The sequence below is a fragment of the Suncus etruscus genome, chromosome 2, assembly GCF_024139225.1.
Source record: "Suncus etruscus isolate mSunEtr1 chromosome 2, mSunEtr1.pri.cur, whole genome shotgun sequence".
Classification (NCBI taxonomy): Eukaryota; Metazoa; Chordata; class Mammalia; order Eulipotyphla; family Soricidae; genus Suncus; species Suncus etruscus.
The window spans coordinates 134,920,769-134,942,642 of NC_064849.1; the positions used below are offsets into that span (position 1 = coordinate 134,920,769).

The 21,874-nt window shown below is 39.1% G+C and overlaps 2 protein-coding genes and 1 non-coding gene across 3 annotated transcripts in view; 1 reads left to right on the forward strand and 2 right to left on the reverse strand.

Moving 5' to 3' along the window:
- Positions 1-3,091, forward strand: part of SCAMP1 (secretory carrier membrane protein 1) — an 86,936-nt gene extending 83,845 nt beyond the window's left edge. The window contains exon 9 of the mRNA XM_049766199.1: positions 1,882-3,091. Within this exon, the coding sequence (XP_049622156.1) occupies positions 1,882-2,046 (165 nt within the window). The 3' untranslated portion in view covers positions 2,047-3,091. The remainder of the gene's footprint in view (positions 1-1,881) is intronic.
- LOC126003057 (U6 spliceosomal RNA) lies at positions 1,277-1,383 on the reverse strand. The gene has a single exon (XR_007493601.1). It is a non-coding gene; the product is annotated as a U6 spliceosomal RNA (small nuclear RNA).
- A 14,805-nt stretch (positions 3,092-17,896) lies between the features above and the next one.
- Positions 17,897-21,874, reverse strand: part of LHFPL2 (LHFPL tetraspan subfamily member 2) — a 152,128-nt gene continuing 148,150 nt past the window's right edge. The window contains exon 4 of the mRNA XM_049766337.1: positions 17,897-20,636. Coding sequence (XP_049622294.1) covers positions 20,380-20,636 — 257 coding nt within the window. The 3' untranslated portion in view covers positions 17,897-20,379. The remainder of the gene's footprint in view (positions 20,637-21,874) is intronic.

Below are 21,874 nucleotides of genomic sequence, written 5' to 3' on the forward strand. Positions count from 1 at the left end.
TAAATGTTTCCTAGGATCTAATTATGTGCACTCATTGCAAGATACATTTCTTGAAAATAGGATTAGTAATTTATTTCCATCTTTAAATTTCCATTGACAATTTGCTTTGTTAAAGGAAATTAAAATAGTGTTTCCATACTTAATATAGTGCAATGAAGAATTCAAGGGCTTGTTAGTCTATATGCTTTTTTAGTGCTTGCTCTTTTTTTGAGCATTTGCACTTTGGTCTGTTGCAATGTGATATTTGGTTCCACTGTTTTAGTGTAAGAACTTAGACCCAGCTAGGTATTTTTTATCTTTTTACTGGAAGATTTTTTTATTTATTAACATGCTCTCTTTATTGGTCTTCTGGTCTTTGCTTTTCCTCTTTAAAACATTCCTATTGTGGGTGCCTTTTACATTTTGATGTACGTTTCTATACTTGATTCTGCCCTTTTTATCTAATGTATTTCCCATGGTCAATTTATGTCAGGGTTTCTGCTACCATTTATGAGCCAAATGGTTTCCAAGTCCATAACTCTCCACTGGTCATCTATATAGAACTATTTGTATATTGGCATGCAGAGCACCCCCTTTCCACCTAAATCAACCTTTTCCTTTCTCTGATTTTTCTTTTTTGAAATTACTTCCTAGTATCTAAAGTGTTCCAATGAGTCTTACTCATTTTCTTATCCTTACTCTACTTTTACGCCACAATTTCTAGTTCCTTAAGGACTGGCTGCATGAACTTGGCCTGGCTTGATACCCCCAGGCCTGCTTCAGTTGTGCTCCAGTTGTATTTTGAATGTAGACCTTATCTTTGTCTCTTTCACTCCTGAGTTTGTAAACCAGTTTACCAGTTTACTCCATTAGTATTTTTCCTCAAATATGAATTCAGTTGAGCAGCTGATATTATGTATGGATGAACATCATGGTTAATATCTAATACATTGATACTTTTGAGCTCAACTCATGAAAATAAAGTCCAAGTTTTGAGTAAGGAGTTTCTATAAACAGACGGTTCCCAGAAGTGTTTCTATTTAAGTACTTTAAGAGTTGACACTACACAAAATAGTTAAATGACATAAAGGAGAGATAGTGAAGTATTTATTGTTTTATTTTGGGGCCATACCTGATGGATGCTTAGGAGTTACTCCTGGTTCTGAGCACAGGAATTATTACTGGGGCCATATGGGATACTAAGAACCTGAGTCTGCTGTAAGCAAAGCAAATGCCCAACCCATTGTACTATCAATCTGACCAAAAATAGTGTGTGTTTTTTGTTTTTTGTTTTTTTTTAAATATGGAACGCTTCACGAATTTGCGTGTCATCCTTGCGCAGGGGCCATGCTAATCTTCTCTGTATCGTTCCAATTTTAGTATATGTGCTGCCGAAGCGAGCACTAGTGTGTGTTTTTTTAAACAAAATTATGCTTGGTACTTTAAATTATAAAATGATACATTAGGACTGTAAAAAGGGTCAGTGGTATATGTAGTCAATATAGAAATAAACATAATAGCATTCTCTTTAATAGCGTAGGGTAGTAAACTAAGCCATTTAAACCCATAGTCTCTTTTATATGTAAATCATTCTTCTATATGTTATTTAGATTAACCTGTTAGGTAAAGAGGAATACAGCTTTTGCAAGTAGGAAGTTATGAACTAATTTTGATTGAATACAGGTATAATGAGTTCTCTTATCTACGTTGAGACTAAAAAGAAAATCCTGTGTTAGTATTATGTCCCACTTTGATGGCTGGTGTTCTGGATCTTCTGAATAATGCTTGGAATCTTGTCTCCTGTCTTTGAGTAATGTTGCACTACTGAGTAAGTGAAGAGTCACTAAAAATGAACATTTTGACCTGTCACTTATCCCTTCTACTTTTCTTGTGGTCCCATAGGTACATGGACTATATCGCACAACAGGTGCTAGTTTTGAAAAGGCCCAACAAGAGTTTGCAACAGGGGTGATGTCCAACAAAACTGTCCAGACCGCAGCTGCGAACGCAGCTTCAACTGCAGCAACCAGCGCAGCCCAGAATGCTTTCAAGGGTAACCAGATTTAGAGAATCGGCAGACAACAAACACACTCTTATCTTTTGACTGTACCTTTTTCTCCAGTTACTGTATTCTATAAATATTTTTATGTTCAAAATACACAGTACATACAGCATGTATATTTCCTATTCACATGTGCATGGGCTAAGACCAGAAAATCTTTCTCATCTTATCGTTTACCTAACAGTTTCCTTACTTTTCAGTGTCCCTTGCTGGAAACAAAATTACATGCTGAATATTCTCCATATTTTTGGGGGGATGAATGTTCATCAAGTTATTTCAGTGGTGGCCCACTGAATGATACTCACTACAGATGCTTTTTAGTACTAGCTGCAGCCATTCTAGAATATTAGGTTTATACATTGGATTATATCAGGATTATACATCTGAGAAGTAAAAGTGAAGATTCATTTCTTTTTTTCCCTTATTTATATGGAAAGAAATAGGCTGCCAGAGACTTGCAGATTTTTATATGCTCACTTTTTAGCAGTTCAGTCACCATTGAAGAGCCTGTGTGCGTTTCATATTAGATAATGTAAATTTATCTTTTCCTTTTTTTTTTTTTTGGGTAGTTGATATTTTGATATCAATCTCTGATCTTGCATGGGTACCATGTTTCTTAAACTAAAATTAGCATTTTGGGTTCTGCACTGCTTGGATTTGAAGTTGTTTATAGGGTCATAGAAATGATTTCCTGTAATGGTTTCATCTAGCTAAAATTTTATTGGGATGCAATATGAGAATATAATATAATATGCAGTGCATTATCCAAAAGAAAAGGTAGTTGATGGGATAGAATGTAATAATACCTTTTTAAAGTTTTTTCAGTATTCATGTCATAGGAGAATACTAATGTATGAGAACTTTGGTATATTCTTGTGGCTACTTTTTCATTGGACTGAGGTTGTGTTTGGCAGCTTTTTGGGTGTGTGTAATTTTTAACCGGTATTAAAGTCTAGCCTAATTATTTGTCAAGAAAAAATATACAGTATTTAAAGGTTTTTTTTCTTTGTTTTCTCAAATGGCATTAAAAATAAAGATCCTGGCATTTTACATGTACACCTCAGTCTACTTTTGAGATAGACCAAATAACATTTTTTAGCAGTGGAAAAATAAAACATTAACTCACACCAAACAAGAAAAATACAAATTCAGGTTTATGTGTTAACATGAATAAAACCACAGCAAAATTGTTACTGTGCAAGCACATGAGTTCAGAAATGTTGAAACGTTTTTAATACTGATTAAGTTATTTAAAGACATTTATGAAATCTGTTTTAAAAGTCATTAACTAGAGATCGCAGAATAATAGGAAATGATTTATTCAATTTTATTTTTAGTAAGGATTACATTATTGGAATTTGCAGGCCCTTAAAAAACAGATGGACCAAATGGTTAAATCACTTCCATTCTTCTCAAATCTGGAGTTTGGAAGAGTTTCATGTTGGAGGGTGGGACAGAGTGTTCTCACAATTCATGAATGAAGCTTTGTGTGATGCAAAACCATCCAGATGTATACATTTGATTTGTTTGGAATTTTACTGAAATAATATACTTCGGTTTTTCTTCTTTCATTTTGAAGAAACTAGAATTCAGAATGTTGCTTTTATGAATATTTATTTATGAATATTTCTAATCATTGATAACCACCACCTAATTTTTCATCCAAACCAGTTGTATGATTTTTTATTGAAAAATGTCTTACCAGTGTGCTTTATTGGAAATTTTGTAAACATTCAAAACAATCACAAAATACAAGAGCACTGATATCTACGATTAATTTATATCAAATCTATTTTCAAATTTTCTTTAAGCTATAAATAAAAAATATAAAGATTAAAAAAATACAGAGATACTTTCCTCTAGAATAAGAATGTCTTCACTGCATAAAAATCCCCACAACAAGCAATGTTAAAAAAATTAGGAATAATTGCCACCAATGGTACTTTTCTGTGTAGATGGCAAAAGGGTGGTTTAATCCAATTAAATTTTTTTAAGTAAATGTGTATTCCAGAATCCACTATCACAGTCATGGGAAGGTCATTGTAAGTATTCTTGTCATTTAGTTTTCAGTTTATAGTAAGAAATTGTTGGATGTTTTATTTCAGATTAAACTGGAAAATTATTGCTTAGTGATTTGTAATTTGGGGCTTAGATTACTTATCTGGGGAAGCTGTACATTTTGTCAGTGGGTAATGCTGCGCTGCCATCCTGGTGACTGTCATGGTTTCATAGAAATGCCCTCCATCCATCCCTTGAATGTTGCATGTTTTCAGTGCTTTGAAAGTTTTGTATATTTATTGTATTAACACAGAGTGTCATAAATAAAATACTGTTTACTGGATGTCAGTTTGTATGATTTTAAATACATGAACTCTTCAGAGGCAGAAATGAGTGTTTTAATATATATATATAGTTCCATATTTGGTTTTAATTTAATTTGTTTATTTGGCAACTCCTGGTAGTCTTGAGGCACTATCTGAGCTTCTGGGGATTGAACCTAGTGCAAGGCAAATATACTACCTGCTGTACTATTTTCTGGCACCACACTTTTTTATTTTATCTATAGTAATTCTATCATGCACAAATAAAATATATAAGATGACTTACATGCTGAGCTTGTAACAAGTTTTCTATTACCTTAACCTCTATACATAAAACATGAGTTTAACTCATTTATTTGAATATTTTGATCACTATGGTTCAAAATCACAGGTGGCAATTAAAAAGTTGGAATTGGAACTAACAAAATGGAACTGTTTCATAGCTCAGATTTTTTTTTCAGGGTTCGAATGGATGCCTTTGTACTGGTATTACATTGACCTGATTGAATTTGTATTCTTTCCCCTTATTCCACTGCTTAGTGCTATTTTTTTGTTTGTTTTTGGGAGGAGGGCACACCCAATAGTGTTTAGGTGTTACTCCTGGTTCTGAACTCAGGAATCATTCCTGGCAGTGCTTGGGGGTTCACATGGGGTACAGGCAATTGAACCCGGGTCAGCCATGTCCAAAGCAAGTGCCTTACCTGCTATACTACCTCTCCAGTCCTTAATGCTATTTTGTTTTGATGAAAGTGCATATTTGTGAATTATTAAGGTTTTCACTGCGTCATCTGAAGATTGAAATTTTTAATCTAAAACAGTTTGCATGGTGTTATCTAAAAGAATGAATTTGAATTTTTATTGGCTTGATCTCATTCAGTGATTTGGATGATCATATAATTTAAATAATGCATGTCATAATCTACTGCCAGTATAAATTAACTATACATCCACTGTGCCACTTCCAATATTTCATCTCATTAAACGATGCTAATCATTGGAGATAGTTTATGCTTTGAGTTTTAGATGGCATTTATGATAAAAATGTACTGTCTTATATGTACATTATTTGTAGTAACAATGTTTTGTTATTGATATATTTGTTCCTTTCCTGAAAATATTAACAATTTTGAATTTTCTAAATTTATTTGTAAAAGCTATGTTTAGACTTTATAGTTTGTGTGGTGGTTTGGTGCAAGTGCACCGATCCCTCCTTCCCTCCTTTTTTTCCTTTCCTTCCCTCCAAATCTCCTTCCTTCCATGATTCAGGTTCAAACTCTGTGCTTTACACACAGACCTTACCCATTATGTTTGTCTGTCTGTCTGGCTCCTCCTGTTTTTTTTGTTTTTTGGGTTTGGGGCCACACTCGGTGGCACTCAGAGGTTTCTCCTGGCAAGCTGTGAGAGGACCATATGGGATGCTGGAGATTGAACCTAAATCAGCTGTATGTATACAAGGCAACACCTTACCCACACTGTGCTGTTGCTCTGGCCCCTGCTCTTTTTCTTAAGTAAATAACATTTAGCTGAGTTGTTGATTATATGTGATTACCTGTTAAGATAAATGTAATTTTTAAAATTTATGTAAAATATAATTTTATGTAAAAATAGTCTTTTAATTCTAAGTTTGTAAATAAAGGCTTTTAGAAAGAAGAAATAAAATGTACATACCCTTAAAATTTTGATCAAAATATTTTCATTAATATTTAAGTACATCGGGGCTGGAGAGATGGCATGGAGGTAGGACGTTTGCCTTGCATGCGGAAGGACGATGGTTCAAATCCCCGCATCCTACATGGTCCCCCGAGCCTGCCAGGAGCTATTTCTGGGTGTGGAGCCAGGAGTAACCCCTGAGCGCTGCCGGTTGTGACCCAAAAACCAAAAAAATTAAAAAAAAAAAATTTAAGTACCATAGTATAAATGTTTTTAGAGCACAATAAAAACTTTTTTTGGTTTTTGGGCCACACCCTGCGGTGCTCAGGGGTTACTCCTGGCTGTCTACTCCAGAAATAGCTCCTGGCCTGCACAGGGGACCATATGGACATCGGGATTTGAACCAACCACCTTAGGTCCTGGATCGGCTGATTGCAAGGCAAACACCACTGTGCTATCTCTCCGGGCCCCACACAATAAAATATTTTAAAACAATTGGAGTTGTTTTAAAATATGTATTAAGAAAATGAAGGGGGCCGGCGAGGTGGCGCTAGAGGTAAGGTGTGTCTGCCTTGCAAGCAGTAGCCAAGGAAAGATCGCAACCACGGTCCCGGGTCCCATTTGGTCCCCCCAAGCCAGGGGCAATTTCTGAGCGTTTAGCCAGGAATATTGTTCTTCAGCTTTCAGGTAGCTTTGTAGGGTTTTTACCACAGGATTTATAGGTACATAGGAGGAAGTTTAAAGAAATTTCCTGACTAGACATTGTATCCTAGATAAATCCAACTGTTATTCATTATTCTAAAGAGTTGAGGAAGGCAGGACACTACTGTTCTTACCTTCCTCTGAGTTTCATTTCATAAAGCTTTCAAATTTTAACTTGCAGAATTTTTATTAGCATTGTTTGTTTTTAAATTGCCAGGAATATGGAAACAATGCTGTGAGTGTTATCTTTTTTGATTCTCTAAATCTTTTGTTTTTCAGCTCATTTTTCTAGGCTTGTAATGACTAGTGGTCCAGCTGAAACTCTCCTGCCACTAAAACTTAAATTTTTTTCTGAAGGACAGAAAATAATCCTCTCTACTTAGTAATATATCATAAGCTTACAAAAGATTATTCTGAATATCAGATTTTCTCCATTTTTTTGTTCAATAATACCACCAAAGTTTTGTTTTTAGTACTTAAAATCTAGAATTCCTCTAGAAAGCCTTTTAGATAGAATTCTATAGGTCATTGGTTTTACAAGATAGATCATCATTGTGAATAACAGATACTATTGGTAATTTTAATAGTATTCAGATATTTCAGGACTGGAGGAAAATGCTAGTCATAATATCTGGAGGTCACAGTGGTTTCTAAAATATTCTATTTTCCTATATGTAAACTGAATCTAAGGCTAGAGATAGTACAATGGGTAGAATGCTTGGCTTTGCACAAAGTCACCCTGGGTTCCATTCCTGATACCTTATGTGGTTCCCTGAGCCTATCAGGAGTGATTCCCAGTACCAGTAGTAACCCCTGAGGACCACTGAGTATGGCCCAAAAACAGTAAAAAAAGAAAACTCCAAACCCCACAATATGGAGTTCACTGGACAGATACAAGTTCCAACTTATTTTTTTTTTCCTATGAAAACAATGGGGTGTGGTTCTGGAGGTATGTTATGTTTGTATGTATACCTGTTGTATAAAAAATGGAAAATAGTGAGAAAATGAAAATAATCTTGAATTCTTTCACCCAGTTCTAATGTCATGTTGTATTTTATTCTATAAACTTTATATGTATTGTACCTCTTTTATAGTAATAAAGGATATGAATTATGTGAATTGGGGTGGGGGTGGTGGAGCCATACCTGGTGGTGTATATAGGACTATAGTGCCAAAATCTGGCCCAAGGCTCCAGCATGCAAGAGCTTGAGCTCCAGCCCTTGGAGCCATCTCCCCAGCTCACATTGTGAATTTTTTTTTAAAGACTTCATCTTTTATTTACTTATTTGGTATTTGGGGCACACCTGGCATGTTCAGGGGACTATTTGGTGGCAGGAATAAAATTTGAGCCTCCAACACACAAAGCATACACTCAGTCCATTGAGCTATCTCTGGCCACATTGTGAATTTTTGTTTGTTTTGTTTTTGGATCACACCCGGCAGCACACGGGTCACTCTTGGCTCCACGCTCAGAAATCACTCCTGGCAGGCACGGGGGACCATATGGGATGCCGGGATTCGAACCACCGTACTTCTGCATGAAAGACAAATGTCTTACCTCCATGCTATCTCTCCAGCCCCACATTGTGAATTTTTTAAGCCTCTTTCTCCACTATTATATAATAACCCAATAGCTTAGTTTTATTTTGTTTTTGTTTTTGTTTTTGTTTCAAATAACTTGTTTTGGGGAGTGGTAGTCCTCCCTTCCACTATACTCATCAATACTAGCCCTGTGGTGAGATCTGGATGTTGAGTACTGCAGTTGAATGAGATGCTGCTCATGGCCAGTGGTGCTGGAGCTTGCAAGGTTATAGATGGTGGGGACTCAGGAACTGTGCAGTGCTGAGGACTCAAGACATCTGTAGGGCATGCACTTGAGCACTTTGACCTATCTCCCCAACCCTTAATTTTCAATTTATAAAATACACATTTTAGTATAATTATAAAGAAGTGTCAGCAAAAGTTATTTATATTATAAAATGTGGTTTATATCTTCCTACTAAAGTAGGTTGATCATTTACAACTTTTTTTGTTTTTGGTTAACACCTGGTATTGTTCTGGGCTTACTCTTGTCTCAGCTCCTGATGGGCTCATGGACTCTATGAGGTGCTGGGAATTGAATCTAGGTTGGCCATGTGCAAAGGAAGTACCTACCTGTTGGACTATTGCTCTGGATATCTTAAAGTCATTTTTTTTTTCCCAAGAAGGGCACTTCTTTTCTAAAACTGGAAAATAGAAATTTCCTAATGCAAAAGTATCAGGCAAGGGTATTTGGCTCTTACAAACCCTATTTCTTAGGTTTCCTGAGACTGTATTGGTACTCAGTTATCTCAGTTTAGAGAACCTGTGCTTGGCTCAGCATATCTTAATTCTGTACATAGTTTTCCCAGAAGTATTGTTTAAGAGTAGGAATGTTTGGGGCAAACATGTTTTCTGTTGGAGGGAATAGCTCTGAAGAGGTTGTCAGGAGAAAGCAGATTAACAATGAGACTAAAAATGAAGCAGGCTTGAAAAGATGAGTGATAGTGCAGAAGCCTTAGCTGTCACAGGGCCTTGCCATTTCCCATAATTCATCTCATTATCCTGATACTGTTTTCTCGTGGAGCTTTTTAATTTCCTTTCACTTTCAACTGAAAGCTTAATACATTTAAATTAAAAAAATTAAATCTTTTTCCAACATTTTCAATATGGTTGTTTTTTGTTTGTTTGTTTGTTTGTTTGTTTGTTTTTTTATTATACCTGGCAGCAGTCAGGGGTTACTCCTGGCTCTATAAGCAGAAATTGCCCCTGGCAGGCTTGGGGGACCATATGGGATGTCATGATTTGAACCACTGACCTTCTACATGCAAGGCAAATGCCTTACCTCCATGATGTCTCTCTAGACCCAACATTATCAATATGATGAACTTTCCCCATATTCTAAATATATGCCTAATATTAAGTAGCTATATATGTTAACCTTCTATATATCATCTAATGTATATCATCGAATTGCATTCCAGAGACTGTATTAATGTATGCCCATCACATTCTACAGAGTCTTATTTTACCAATACTGGACATTCCATTTCTAAAATTCTTTGCAGTCAGTAGGTTTTCACAGGTTTTCAAAATATTTGTTTGCTGAGGATCTGGTTTCCCACAGCAGATGCGATGGCACAGCAACCTTTGTTTAATTTTAGTTTTGCTGAAGAGTGTCCTGCATTCACAGAGATGTTTACTTCTTCAAAGCACTAAGTTGAAGACAATTCGCTAAATTCTTTTTTGTTTTGGCCATATCCCGGGGTACTCAGTGGACCATAAATGTGATACTGAGAATTGAACCAGGATCAGACAGTTGCAGGGCAAGTGCTTAATACCTATCTCTCTGGCCCTGCTCTCTCTGGCCCTGCTAACTTTTGTAGTAACAATATGGAAAAAGAAATGGTGATCTCAGTCAAGCTATTGAGTCTCTTTAGGAAAAATTAGGTTGGCTTTGACAACAAATTATGCGATTTCTCATATATTATTTAGCACAAGTCTTAATTCAAAAAAATAAACTCAAATGAATGTAGTCTGTAAAGATGGAAGATTCTCGTGTGCTAAATGCTTTATCTACTCATCCCTCACACCAAACACAAGAGAATTTGTTTACTCCATTCTGGCAGAGCACTAGGTAGCAAGCCTAGCCTCAGAGTGCTAGTGAGGGCCTAAAGTGCGAGCTGAACAGTCAGGCTTAGTCTGGAGTAAACTTCTGCCACCAACTGCCTGCCCCCATCTACCCCCAACCTCAATTCTGTCTCCTTTCCATCCTTCCATGTTTCCCAGAGTCCATGTCCATTCTTCAAAGGAAAAACATTACAGCCTGTTCTTGAAGTCTCCACACCAGGACCTCGATCTCTGCAGCCCACTCTCCAGTGCCCTGAAATACTGAACGGATTGAGCATTCACATAGGGGATTAGAGAAACTACTTGCACACTGTTCCTTTCATTATTAGGTTAACTGTGAAGGTAAGGAGGCTGGTCAAAATAGTGACTTTCTCTGGATAAGAGATTGTGCTAAGAAAATAATTTTAACTGTCAAATTACCATTTGTTTTACTACCTAATGAATTTTTAGTGTCCATTTTTAGGATTATGCCAAAGGAGACAATGGAGTTCTTTAAAAAAATGAGTAAGTACGTTATCTAAAAGACAAACTGTTGTTTTTGTTTTTTAGTATTTGTCCTTTTAGACCAGGGGTCTCAAACTCGCAGCCCACGGGCCACAAACGGCCGACGTACAACATATTGTGGCCCTGCCATAGAGGAATCTTTGTTTTGTTTTGTTTTAGTTGTTTGGGTCACACCCCCCCAACGTTCAAGGCTTACTACTGACTTTGCACTCAAGGATCACCCCGACTTTGCCTCCTGCGGCCCGCAGGTAAATTGAGTTTGAGACCCCTGTTTAGACCTTTTATTTGGTGGGGGGTAATTTTTAATTTTATTTTGGTTTGGGGACTTCACAAAGGGCACAACCAGTAGTGATCCCTGAGCACAGATCAAGTAATAAACCCAGAGCACTGCTGGGTATTGCTCTAAGAACCCCCAGCCCCCAAATAAAATGATGATTGCTTTACTTCACAGGGTATTCGAAGAATAAATGAGTTCTGTGAAATGCTTCGCATGGTGCTTGCTAACGGAAAGACAGAACAATGAAAAATAGTGTTGCCTAGCCCATGTGCATTGACTGTCCACTCCTACCATCTCTTCATAACATACTCATACATGTCATTGGTAGCTAATCTTCACAGTCTGCATCCTTAGAATCACAATAGAAATACTGTTTTCTTTTGGATTTTGGATTTTGAGCCACACCCAGCGGTGCTCTAGTTACTCCTGGCTCTGAGATCAGAAATCACTCCTGGCAGACTCGGGGGACTGGACTGGACGCATGCAAGGCAAACACCTTAACTCTGTGTTATCGCTCCAGCCCTAGAAACATTATTTTCTATTCAAATTATCTACCTTACTGACTTCTTGGATGCTTCATCTCTCTGATTCACCCAATTGCCTTTATTTTCATAGCCTAAATCTTTTGCCAGTAGATTACAGTAGTTTCCTCAAATTCTTGATATGAACTCTTTGCCTGGAGTTAGATTTTGTCAGAATGTTTGGCTATGTCAAGGAGCTTTTAATATCTACTGTTATATGATTAATTTTCCCATTCCATATGGTTTTATTTCCTCTTCTGTATTCTCTTATCTACATCCTTTGTAACTAAGCAAAATGGGTGGTTGACATCTTGAAGAATGTAAAACGTAGGATGTTTCAGGGTTATGGAGGAAACTGCAAGGAAGAAGATTGGGCAGGAGGGATAGGCCCCCAAATAACTAAGCTGATATGGATACTGAAATAGACATTCTGATGCTTGTTGCTTTGAGTAGTTTAGAAGTTTGCTATGATGCCCTTATTTAGTGTCTGAGAGTTGAGAAAGGTGCTCAATTATTAGACACTTGAAATTAGCTATCAAATGAAAATGTCCAAGTCTACTAGTTTTGTGTTACGCAGACTTTAAAGCAGGGGTCTCAAACTCGCAGCCCGTGGGCCATTTGCAGCCCTCCATACAACATTTTGTGGCCCGCGGCCAGCCTTCAAATATCGCAGTATTCGCGATTATTTGATTACCGAATAATCGCAATAAAAATCGCATTAGTAAGAAAAAAGTCACATTAAACATTCGCATACCCCGAGCAGTTCCATTCGGGGTATGCAAATGTTTAATGCGATTTTTTGCGATTTTTTTTTTACCAATGATATTTTTTATTGCGAATAAACAATAAAAGTAAGCAAATAATTGCGAATACTTTGTGCCTAGCGCAGACGTCATTTTCTCTGCTCCTGCCCGCTGTCCCTTGCATTATCGGAGGCCTAAGGGAGAGAAGGGAGAGAAGTTTATTACAGAATTAGATTTTGTCATACATTCATCATGACTTCATCAAAGCCTGCAGTGAAGAGAAAGATTGATGACGAGCACAGACAATTTCAGGAAAAGTGAGAGACGCAGTATTTCTTCATTGACCACAGGGGCATCCCCACGTCTTATTTGCTCAGAGAAAGTTGCAGTGCACAAGGAATACAACTTGAAACGTCATTATTCAACTAAACATGCTGAGGAATGTGCAAAATATCAAGGAAATGAGAGCCAAGCAGGTTGCCAGTCTTAAAGCATGTCTAATGAGGCAATTTCTTCAAGAAAGCAATCAAAGAGAATGTGCATCAGTCGAAGCTAGTTACATGGTTAGCGAGATGGGCACAGATATAACAGACACTGCAGCTCACAATTTATGTCCGTGGTGTTGATTGCAATTTTGAATCGACAGAGGAGCTGCTCACAATAATTCTAATGCATAGCCAGACCACCGCTAATGCGATATTTCGGCATCTGTGCGATGCCATTGAGAATGCAGGTTTGCTATGGAAGAGGTTTGTTGGAATAATAACCGATGGAGCGCCATCGATGACAGGGAGGAAAAATGGGCTGGTGGCACTTGTTCAAAAAAAACCTTGAAGAGGAGGGTGTAGAGAAGGCTATTGCTCTTCACTGCATTATCCATCAGCAGGCCCTTTGCAGTAAATGCCTGCCATGTGACAATGTGATGTCTGTTGTTGTGAAATGTATCAACCAAATCAGATCCAGGGGCTTAAAGCACAGGAGGTTCCGTGCTTTTTTAGAGGAAATGGAGTCAGAATATGGAGATGTGCTCTATCTCACCAAGGTACATTGGCTCAGCAGGGAAAATGTCCTGAAAAGATTTTTTTGAGTTGAGAAAAGTGAAAGCCTTCATGGAGAAGGGTGGGAATGCTGTTTCTGAGATGATTGATCACAAATGGCTCATGGACTTAGCTTTTCTTATTGACATCACACATAAACTGAATGTACTAAACAAGATGTTACGAGGCCCGGGTCAGCTTATCAGTGCTGCCTATGACAACGTGAGAGCATTCTCCACAAAACTTGTGTTATGGAAATCCTAGCTCTCTCGGACAAACCTTTGCCATTTCCCAGCATGCAAGGAACTTGTGGATGCAAGCATACCATTCAGTGGTGAGAAATATGTTGATGCTATTTTTAAGTTAGAGAAGGAATTTGATCACAGATTTGCAGACTTCAAAAAGCACAGAGGCACTTTCCAAATTTTTGTGGACCCCTTTTCCTTTGATGTGCAAGATGCCCCTCCTGTGCTTCAAATGGAGCTCATTGACCTGCAATGCAACTCTGATCTCAAAGCCAAGTTCAGGGAGATTAGTGGAAAAGCAGACATGCATGGGCAATTTTTGAGAGAATTGCCCCCCAGCTTCCCTGAGCTTTCCTGAATATTCAAGCACACCATGTACCTTTTTGGGAGCACGTAATTGTGTGAAAAGTTATTCTCCACATTGAACTTCAATAAGTCAAAGTACAGGTCTAGACTTAATGATGATCATCTTCAAACCATACTGAGGGTCTCAACTGCTCTCTAAAGCCAAATGTGGTTCAGATTTGTGAGAAGAAGTGCTGTCAAGTCTCTGGCAGCAAAGAATAGGCAAAAGATGCCATGTTCAGAAGAACTGCTCATGATCTTCACTCAATGTTCTATTCATGTTCAGAAGAAATAATTAAAACTGTTAATAATGATGTTTGAGGACTTTTATTTTGTGAAATCCCATATGCAGCCCTGCCTCACCCCAACTTTGCCTCTTGCAACCCCCAGGTAAATTGAGTTTGAGATCCCTGCTTTAAGGAGAGCTAGGAGCAAGTGGAATGAAATGTGTTCTAGGAAAACCATTCATGGAATGATGATCTAATAGAGAATTGGGATGAGGGGCCGGGGCGCTGGCACAAGTGGTGGTGGTACCTTGCATGAGCTAATTTAGGACCTGGTTTGATCCCACGCCATCCCATATAGTTTTCCAAACCAGGAGCGATTTCTAAGCACATAGCCTGGAGAAACCTCTGAACGTCTCTGGGTGTGGCCCAAAAACAAAAAAAATAAATAAAAATAAATAAAAGCTGGGATGAAGGCTGGAGTTAACAGTACTGCAGATAAGGTGCTTGCCTTGCACATGGTTCACCTGGGTAGGTTCCTGATACCCTATATGGTCCCTGGGCACTACCAGAAGTGATCCCTGAGCACAACAAAGAAAGCCAACAAAAAAGTAGGATGAAATGGTGGGCCCGGAGAGATAGCACAGCGGCGTTTGCCTTGCAAGCAGCCGATCCAGGACCAAAGGTGGTTGGTTCGAATCCCGGTGTCCCATATGGTCCCCCGTGCCTGCCAGGAGCTATTTCTGAGCAGACAGCCAGGAGGAACCCCTGAGCACCGCCGGGTGTGGCCCAAAAACCAAAAAAAAAAAAAAAAAAGTAGGATGAAATGAGAAGCAAGTCAGCCTTTGCTCACATATGGGGGAGTGGGTAGTGGGAACGGGTGAGCATTCGATCTATACCTGATGGTGCTCAGGGCTTATTCTTGGCTCTGCACTCAGAGACCACTCCTGGCAGGCTCAGGATGTACCAGCAATCGAAACAGGATTGGCCATGTGCAAGGTATACTCTCTCCAGCCCCTCTGCTCACATTTTTATTTTTTGCTTTTGAGGCCACACCTGGTGGTGCCAGGACTGACTTCTGGCTCTGCACTCAGGAATCATTCCTCACCATGCTTGGGGACCTTATGTAGAGCCAGGGATCCAACCCAGTTTAGCAGCATGCAAGGCAAGTGCTTTTTTCCCTGTGTTATTGATCTAGTCCCTCTGCTCACACGTTAAAGACAGCTTCCCTTTTTCAGGTAGATAATTTTTGAGAAAGATGTAAAATTTTAGTTGCTTTTTCAACTGTTACTACAATTTTGTTTCAATTATTCAGCTCACAATTTGGAAATGTGTGTATGAAAGACTTTGATATGTCCAACTTTTCCTTTAGTCAGTGACTAGTAAGAGTTAAGCACCTTTGAAAGCCAATGCATAGGTGATAGTTTCTATTCTTTTATTTTGTACTCAGTGACACTCAGAAATCGCTCCTGGCTTGGAGGACCATATGGGACACCAGGGATTGAACTCTGTCCGTTCTGGTCAGCCACATGCAAGGCAAATGCCCTACTGCTGCACTATTGCTCCAGCCCTGAGATAGTTTCTACTCTTATATGCCCTTGCTCAGAAGAGACTCATCTTTATTCTATCATGTAAGAACTTTATGGAATACAGAGATGAATGCGTTTCATATCATCTTTGAGTTTGTATTTGGGAGTTAGCTTCTGGAGGTGTTTTTTTAAATATACGGCCTTACTGGTCAGAAAACTTGATGATGAAACTGCTACTTATGATTGATTTTGTGTTTATGATTGAATTTAATGTTTTTATTTGAAACAAATCTTTCAGAAAATTTTTATTGTCAGCATATGTATATATTTACATTAAGTATTCTTCTATTTCATAGTTGTAAAATGGTGATGATTAGGGGGCTGGAGTAATAGCACAACATCTAGGGTGTTTGCCTTGCTTGCAGCCAGCCTGGCTTCAAACCCCAGCATCCTGTATACTATATATAGTATATACATATATATATGTATATATATATACAATATATCTGTATCCATATATATCTGTATACTATATCCCCCAACCCACTAAAAATGATTCCTAAAAGCAGAGCCAGGAGTACTCCCCGAGCACTGCTGGATATAGCCCCCTAATCAAAAACAAAAACGATGATTTTTTGGAAGTTCCCTTCTTATCTGTAATTATGCTGATAATTCTCCAAGGAATATCATCTTACTTTGAAGAGAAAGCAAATTTAATCTAGCGATATGCATATTATCACTGAACAGGATAACTAAAATGTTGAAGATCTTCCTATTGCCAATACATATAAGTATATAAAACAAGATTGGTAGCTATTTTCTTGATCAAGTTATATACTTTGTACTGACAAAAGCATACTCAAGACTTAAAATAATCAGTTTGCAAAATCTGGTTTTTATTCAGACCTGGGGAGGGCAGCATGTCATGAAAATATATATGCACAGAAACCTAATCAATGCTAGACAATGTATTAGTTTACAATAAAATAAGATAACCACAAATTTGAAGGCTCAAATTGAGTCCATCAGGGTTAAATACAATTTCGTATTTGGCTCAAGTGGCTGTTGAGTATCAAGTGGTGCCGAGTTCCCCCCGAAGCACCTAATTAATGACACCTCCCTCTCTACAACCTGGGAGGCGTTCCACATAGTCTCAGAAGAAATCCCAGGTGGGCCTTTAATTTTTTGGTCCCTGGGAGTCATTGCTGCCCAAGAACAAAGGCAGGCCAGGGATTTCCAGTGGCCACATGTTATTGCACAAAGAGGTCTGTTCTGAGTCAGACTTGAATGGCTAAAAAGTTGGGAGAAAGGGCCCGGAGAGATAGCACAGCGGTGTTTGCCTTGCAAGCGGCCGATCCAGGACCAAAGGTGGTTGGTTCAAATCCCGGTGTCCCATATGGTCCCCGTGCCTTCCAGGAGCTATTTCTGAGCAGACATCCAGGAGTAACCCCTGAGCACCGCCGGGTGCGGCCCAAAAAAAAAAAAAAAAAAAAAAGTTGGGAGAAAGCCTTGAAGTAGTGGTCTAGCATTAACACGATCTATCAAGGCATAGTAAGAAATAGCTCCTTAGTGATTAGGTACCAGCTACAAGTTAACACACTAACAGAAAAGACAATGTGGCAGCTTCACATTTTACAAAAAGACTAGCATTCTGGGCCTAGTTTGCTGGCTTCAGTTTTCACATAAACCTAGTGATGATTTTAATTTAGACCCAGGGGGCTAAATATCATTTCATACCAGTCTTTTTCTTCACATCAGTTTGTGTAGCATTAAACTTGTTATGGGTTAATGACCAGGCCATAAAGGCAAAACTGTAACTTTCCTTTGTCAAAACAGAAACATCCTGTTCTGACTCCTGTCCAGTTTCCAAAACACAAACATACATACACCTTTGTTATTGCACATCTTTCACATAGACTTGTGTATGTATAATATACATATATATTTTTTAAATATGCTACACTTAAAAGACTATGGCACTTTACAGAATACATGTTTAGCAAAGATCATTACACCACAGATATTTGGAAACTATACAAAAATCCTTACATAATTAAGTTGTTGAGTTAGCACACAGGTTTAAAGAATCCACAGAATCCAAGACAACTATTTCTGCTGCTTTCGAGTTTATTGAGACAACCTGCCCTTGTGAAACTTTCAAATGCAGATAAAAATAAGTTAAGACGTTCCTGGTAGAAGTGATGATCTTGGATTCTTAGACTGAAGTAATTAGGGGGTTGGCAACAGTCTAATTCTTTTGAATGTATTTCTACCGCATTTCTCATGTTTAGTGGTTTTTATACAGCTGTGCAGCTTAGGTGTTGACTAGGGTGATTTGGGCTGTTTCTATCCTAGCCAAAACCTGGCTGATGAACTGAAGGCTGAAAAGATCCGACTTTACAATTTTACTGTCTTTGCTGGAGAAATCCTATCTTTTTCTGCTTAATTCAGTGTTTAAGTTTTTAGTGGTTTGGGGGATGTGTATGGGTGTTTGTGCTTTTGTCCTCTGTAACATGCAAACAAAGAGAAAGTAAACTTAAATGAATCCTGGCCATGAGAGGTCATGTTTTTCACTTTTGACTTAGTGAGATGATCTAGAGACACACCAGCACTTTAGCTAAACCACAGTGAGCTGGTAAAGGCTGTGGATTTGCTCAGAGGATCCTCTGGGCCTAGGACTTGTCTGTTAAGACTGAGAATGTAAAATTAATATAAGATATGTTCTCTTAAAATAAATCTTCCAATATTTTTAATGAGAATTTTTTTTCATTATTTTTCTTTTTGGTTTGATTTTGACTATACCCAGAGATACTCCTGGCTCTGATCTGGAGACTATATGGGGTGCCAGGGATCAAATCTGAGTCAGTCACATGCAAGGCAAGAGCCCTACCCACTGTACTATTACTATGTTATTTTAAAGAATTACTTGTTCAAACATAGTAATTCAGAAATAGGAACCCAGCAGTGGCTGTTGTGCTGGTTCTGTCTGAGATCAGAGGCAGGGTCACTGTTTCTCCTGGGCCTTTTTCTTGTCCTTTTAGAAAACCTGCTTCCCCCAAATAGTCACAGCCTTTACCATGGCATTTTATTTTTTCGTTTGTTTTGGGCACACCCTACTCACTGTACTATTGCTCCAATCCTATCATGGCATTTTCTGAATTTGGTCCAAGTATGATAAACTTATTAAGGCCGGACCCCACTCTCCTGCCTCAAGCACCTGAGAGCAGATGTTTCAGATAGAGGGCAAAGGCCAGAATGGATCCAGTTACAGTTATATCCAACCTCTCTGGCAGTTACTTTGCTCTTAGGCATAATTTTATACTAATACAGTTTTAAGTAGACAGCAATTGGAAAAGGCCATAGCATAAAACCTGCTCAAAAAAGGTACAAAGTGTAACTGCTGGTAACCTGTAGCCTTAGTCCTTTCAGAACTTGTTTCTATGGAGTGTTTGTTTCTGTCTCTGGTCTGGAATTCTGAAAGCTCAGATTGTTTTCTTTCTGGCCACTTTGATCACTCTCAAGTAAACTTGAGGTGATGGCTAATCAATAATATTGGTAATTTATGGAAACTGCATTAAAAGCCCTTGCATTTTTAATAGTGGTGTTTCATTCCTTTTGTAAACAGATTTGGCAGGTGCTACAAGCTTGTAGCTCTGTAGGTCTAGCTTTGTTTCCCGTTATTCTACTGTGCTTCCCTGGGCACAAAGTTTTTAATGCAACTCACAATTGTTACAGCAATTTAATGTTACTTGAGTCTGCTTGTAGATTCAGCAGCAGTAACAAGAAAATTGCAACGCCCATGAGTCAGTCTTTTCCGTGCAAAGGAAACTTCTATTAGTAAGGGGGTTGGAAATATAGCTGACTCCTGTAATCAAACAGTGGGAAAAGCTCTCCCCAGGAGTGCTCAGATTCTTGCAGGTTCTCCCAGTGAACATTTGAGTCACCACTGGCCTGGTGGCCTCTGTCTATGGAAACAAGGTGAAGCATCCTCTGACCATGAGTGTAGCCTTACCCTTGGAGAAAAGGACATGGCACCTCCCTGGGAAGGAGTCCATGTTGAGCTTGGCTGCTGCTAGGTAGAAAGACTTTGCTGTCAGCAAGCAGGATTCTGTATTGGGACTTGTTCTATAGGTTTATCTTTCTTCTTGATTCGCATTTCACAACTCTGGGATAACTGTTCTGTTATCCATCTTGAGGGACTGATCCAATGTGTCCAGCTATGAAGTTTTCCTCCAGTATCCCTGCTGACCCTTTTCAATGAAGCAGGAGGCTGTGTCTTGTGTGTTGTCTTGCTGGATGAGATTCCACGAGGCACTCACAGCAGTCTATTAGCAGAAAAGCTTCTCCTCCTCCATTGGGCGAGCTGACACTGAGCACATGGCAGGGTTTAATTTAATGTCCTCTTTTCCAGCTTCCATCATTTGCACTGCCGAGCTGGGCAGGCTGCCTCTCAGTGGTCCTATTAAGGCTCAGGGCTTAGTCCTGTGGCTTTGGTAGGGACAGGCTAGTTTTCCACTCAATGCAAATGAAGAATCCAGAGGTGGACTGATTCACAAGGTTACACAGGAAGAGGGACAGCCATCTCTTCCAAACTAAAGGAGGCAGATGAGGTTTTTCCCCTCTTCAATCTCTTCCTGGACTTTATCACTCGAAGTGGCAATTTCCGCTTGGGCAGAGAAGACAGCACAGATGAAGGTGAGGACCGTGCCCCCGATGGCAGTGTAAAAGGCCCAGCCCAGAGAGCAGTCTCCAGGCTTGTAAGCTGAAGCATAGTGTCCGCAGTAGCTTATGGCCTTTTGGCAGCCCCAGCCAGCAGGGTAGAGGATCAGGCCGAGGATAAGGAATAGACCTGGAGGGCAGAAGAGACAATACAGATGAGAACATCCAAGGAATGAACATGTGTTTGGGCAGTAGCTGCCTGCAAAGTCCTAAGAAACATCTTCACCATGTTAGAGGCTTAGCCTACTTTGACTGTGACCCCACCAATAATTCTTTTAGAAAAGTAAATGAATTTGTTACCGTTTGCCTATCTGGTCTGTGAAATGAGTTGACAAACTTGACGCCCACAGACCACGAATTAGCAGAATTAATACCCTCAGACCAAGTGCATAGGTGTGTTTTCTCAGGACATGCCTGACTTTTAACAACTATTATGCTGGGGGTTCTTGAGCAACTGTTTCCACCTGATTGACCCCATCATACTAACATCCAAGGCTTTTTTTATTTAGGTTGGCTGTACTGCTCAGTTTGTTTTTCACAGTACTTCCAGGGCCAGAATTGAGACCAAGCACAGTGTAAGGAGGACACAAGGCACGTTTCTTGTTTGGGAATCCCCCTTAGGAAAGTAAAAATGGGGAGAGGGAGAGAATTCAAAGGGCTAGATCATACTATGTTTGTTGCTGATACCACCCAAACACTCAGGGCAAACCCCTTTACCCACATCCACAAGTTATTCAGGTGTCTGCACTAGGGGATCTTGCCTCCCTCAACTTGCAGCAAAGAAGCTTAAAACCAAATGACAAAGGCAACTAAGTTTCTCCACATTTCTCAATAAAACTTTTTTTGGTGAAAAAGACTGCTACAAGATGTTAGCTGTGCTAGAACAGTAATAACAGGAAACTGGGATAGAGACCAGAGACCAAGATGGGGTTCGACACCTGGCACAGCCTCTTGTAGAAGTGTAAGCAGGCAAATCCACTCATTTTTGTGTTTTGAAGGGTAACAGAATTTTGGGAGAGCGGAGAAGCCCTGGGTAATACTTGGTATGATATATACTCTGCTCATCTTGATGTGTTGTTAAGCAACTAAGCCCAAGGAAGCAGAAAGGGAGCCAAAGGCCAGTTCTCTGAGCCACCTCTTCTGGGAAGCAAGCAAAGATGACCAGGTCATAAATCATAAGGTTATGACTAAACAGAAGAGTCAGGCCGAATTGATGCCACAGAAACAATACAGACCCACCCCGAAAATTCCTGGCAACAAGGGCCCTCCAAGTCCTCTGTTATGCCTTCTGCCTCACTGTATTGTATTGCCTCATTGAATTGTAATGAAGCAGCTCTGGGCCACAATTTCAGATGGATGCCTAAAATC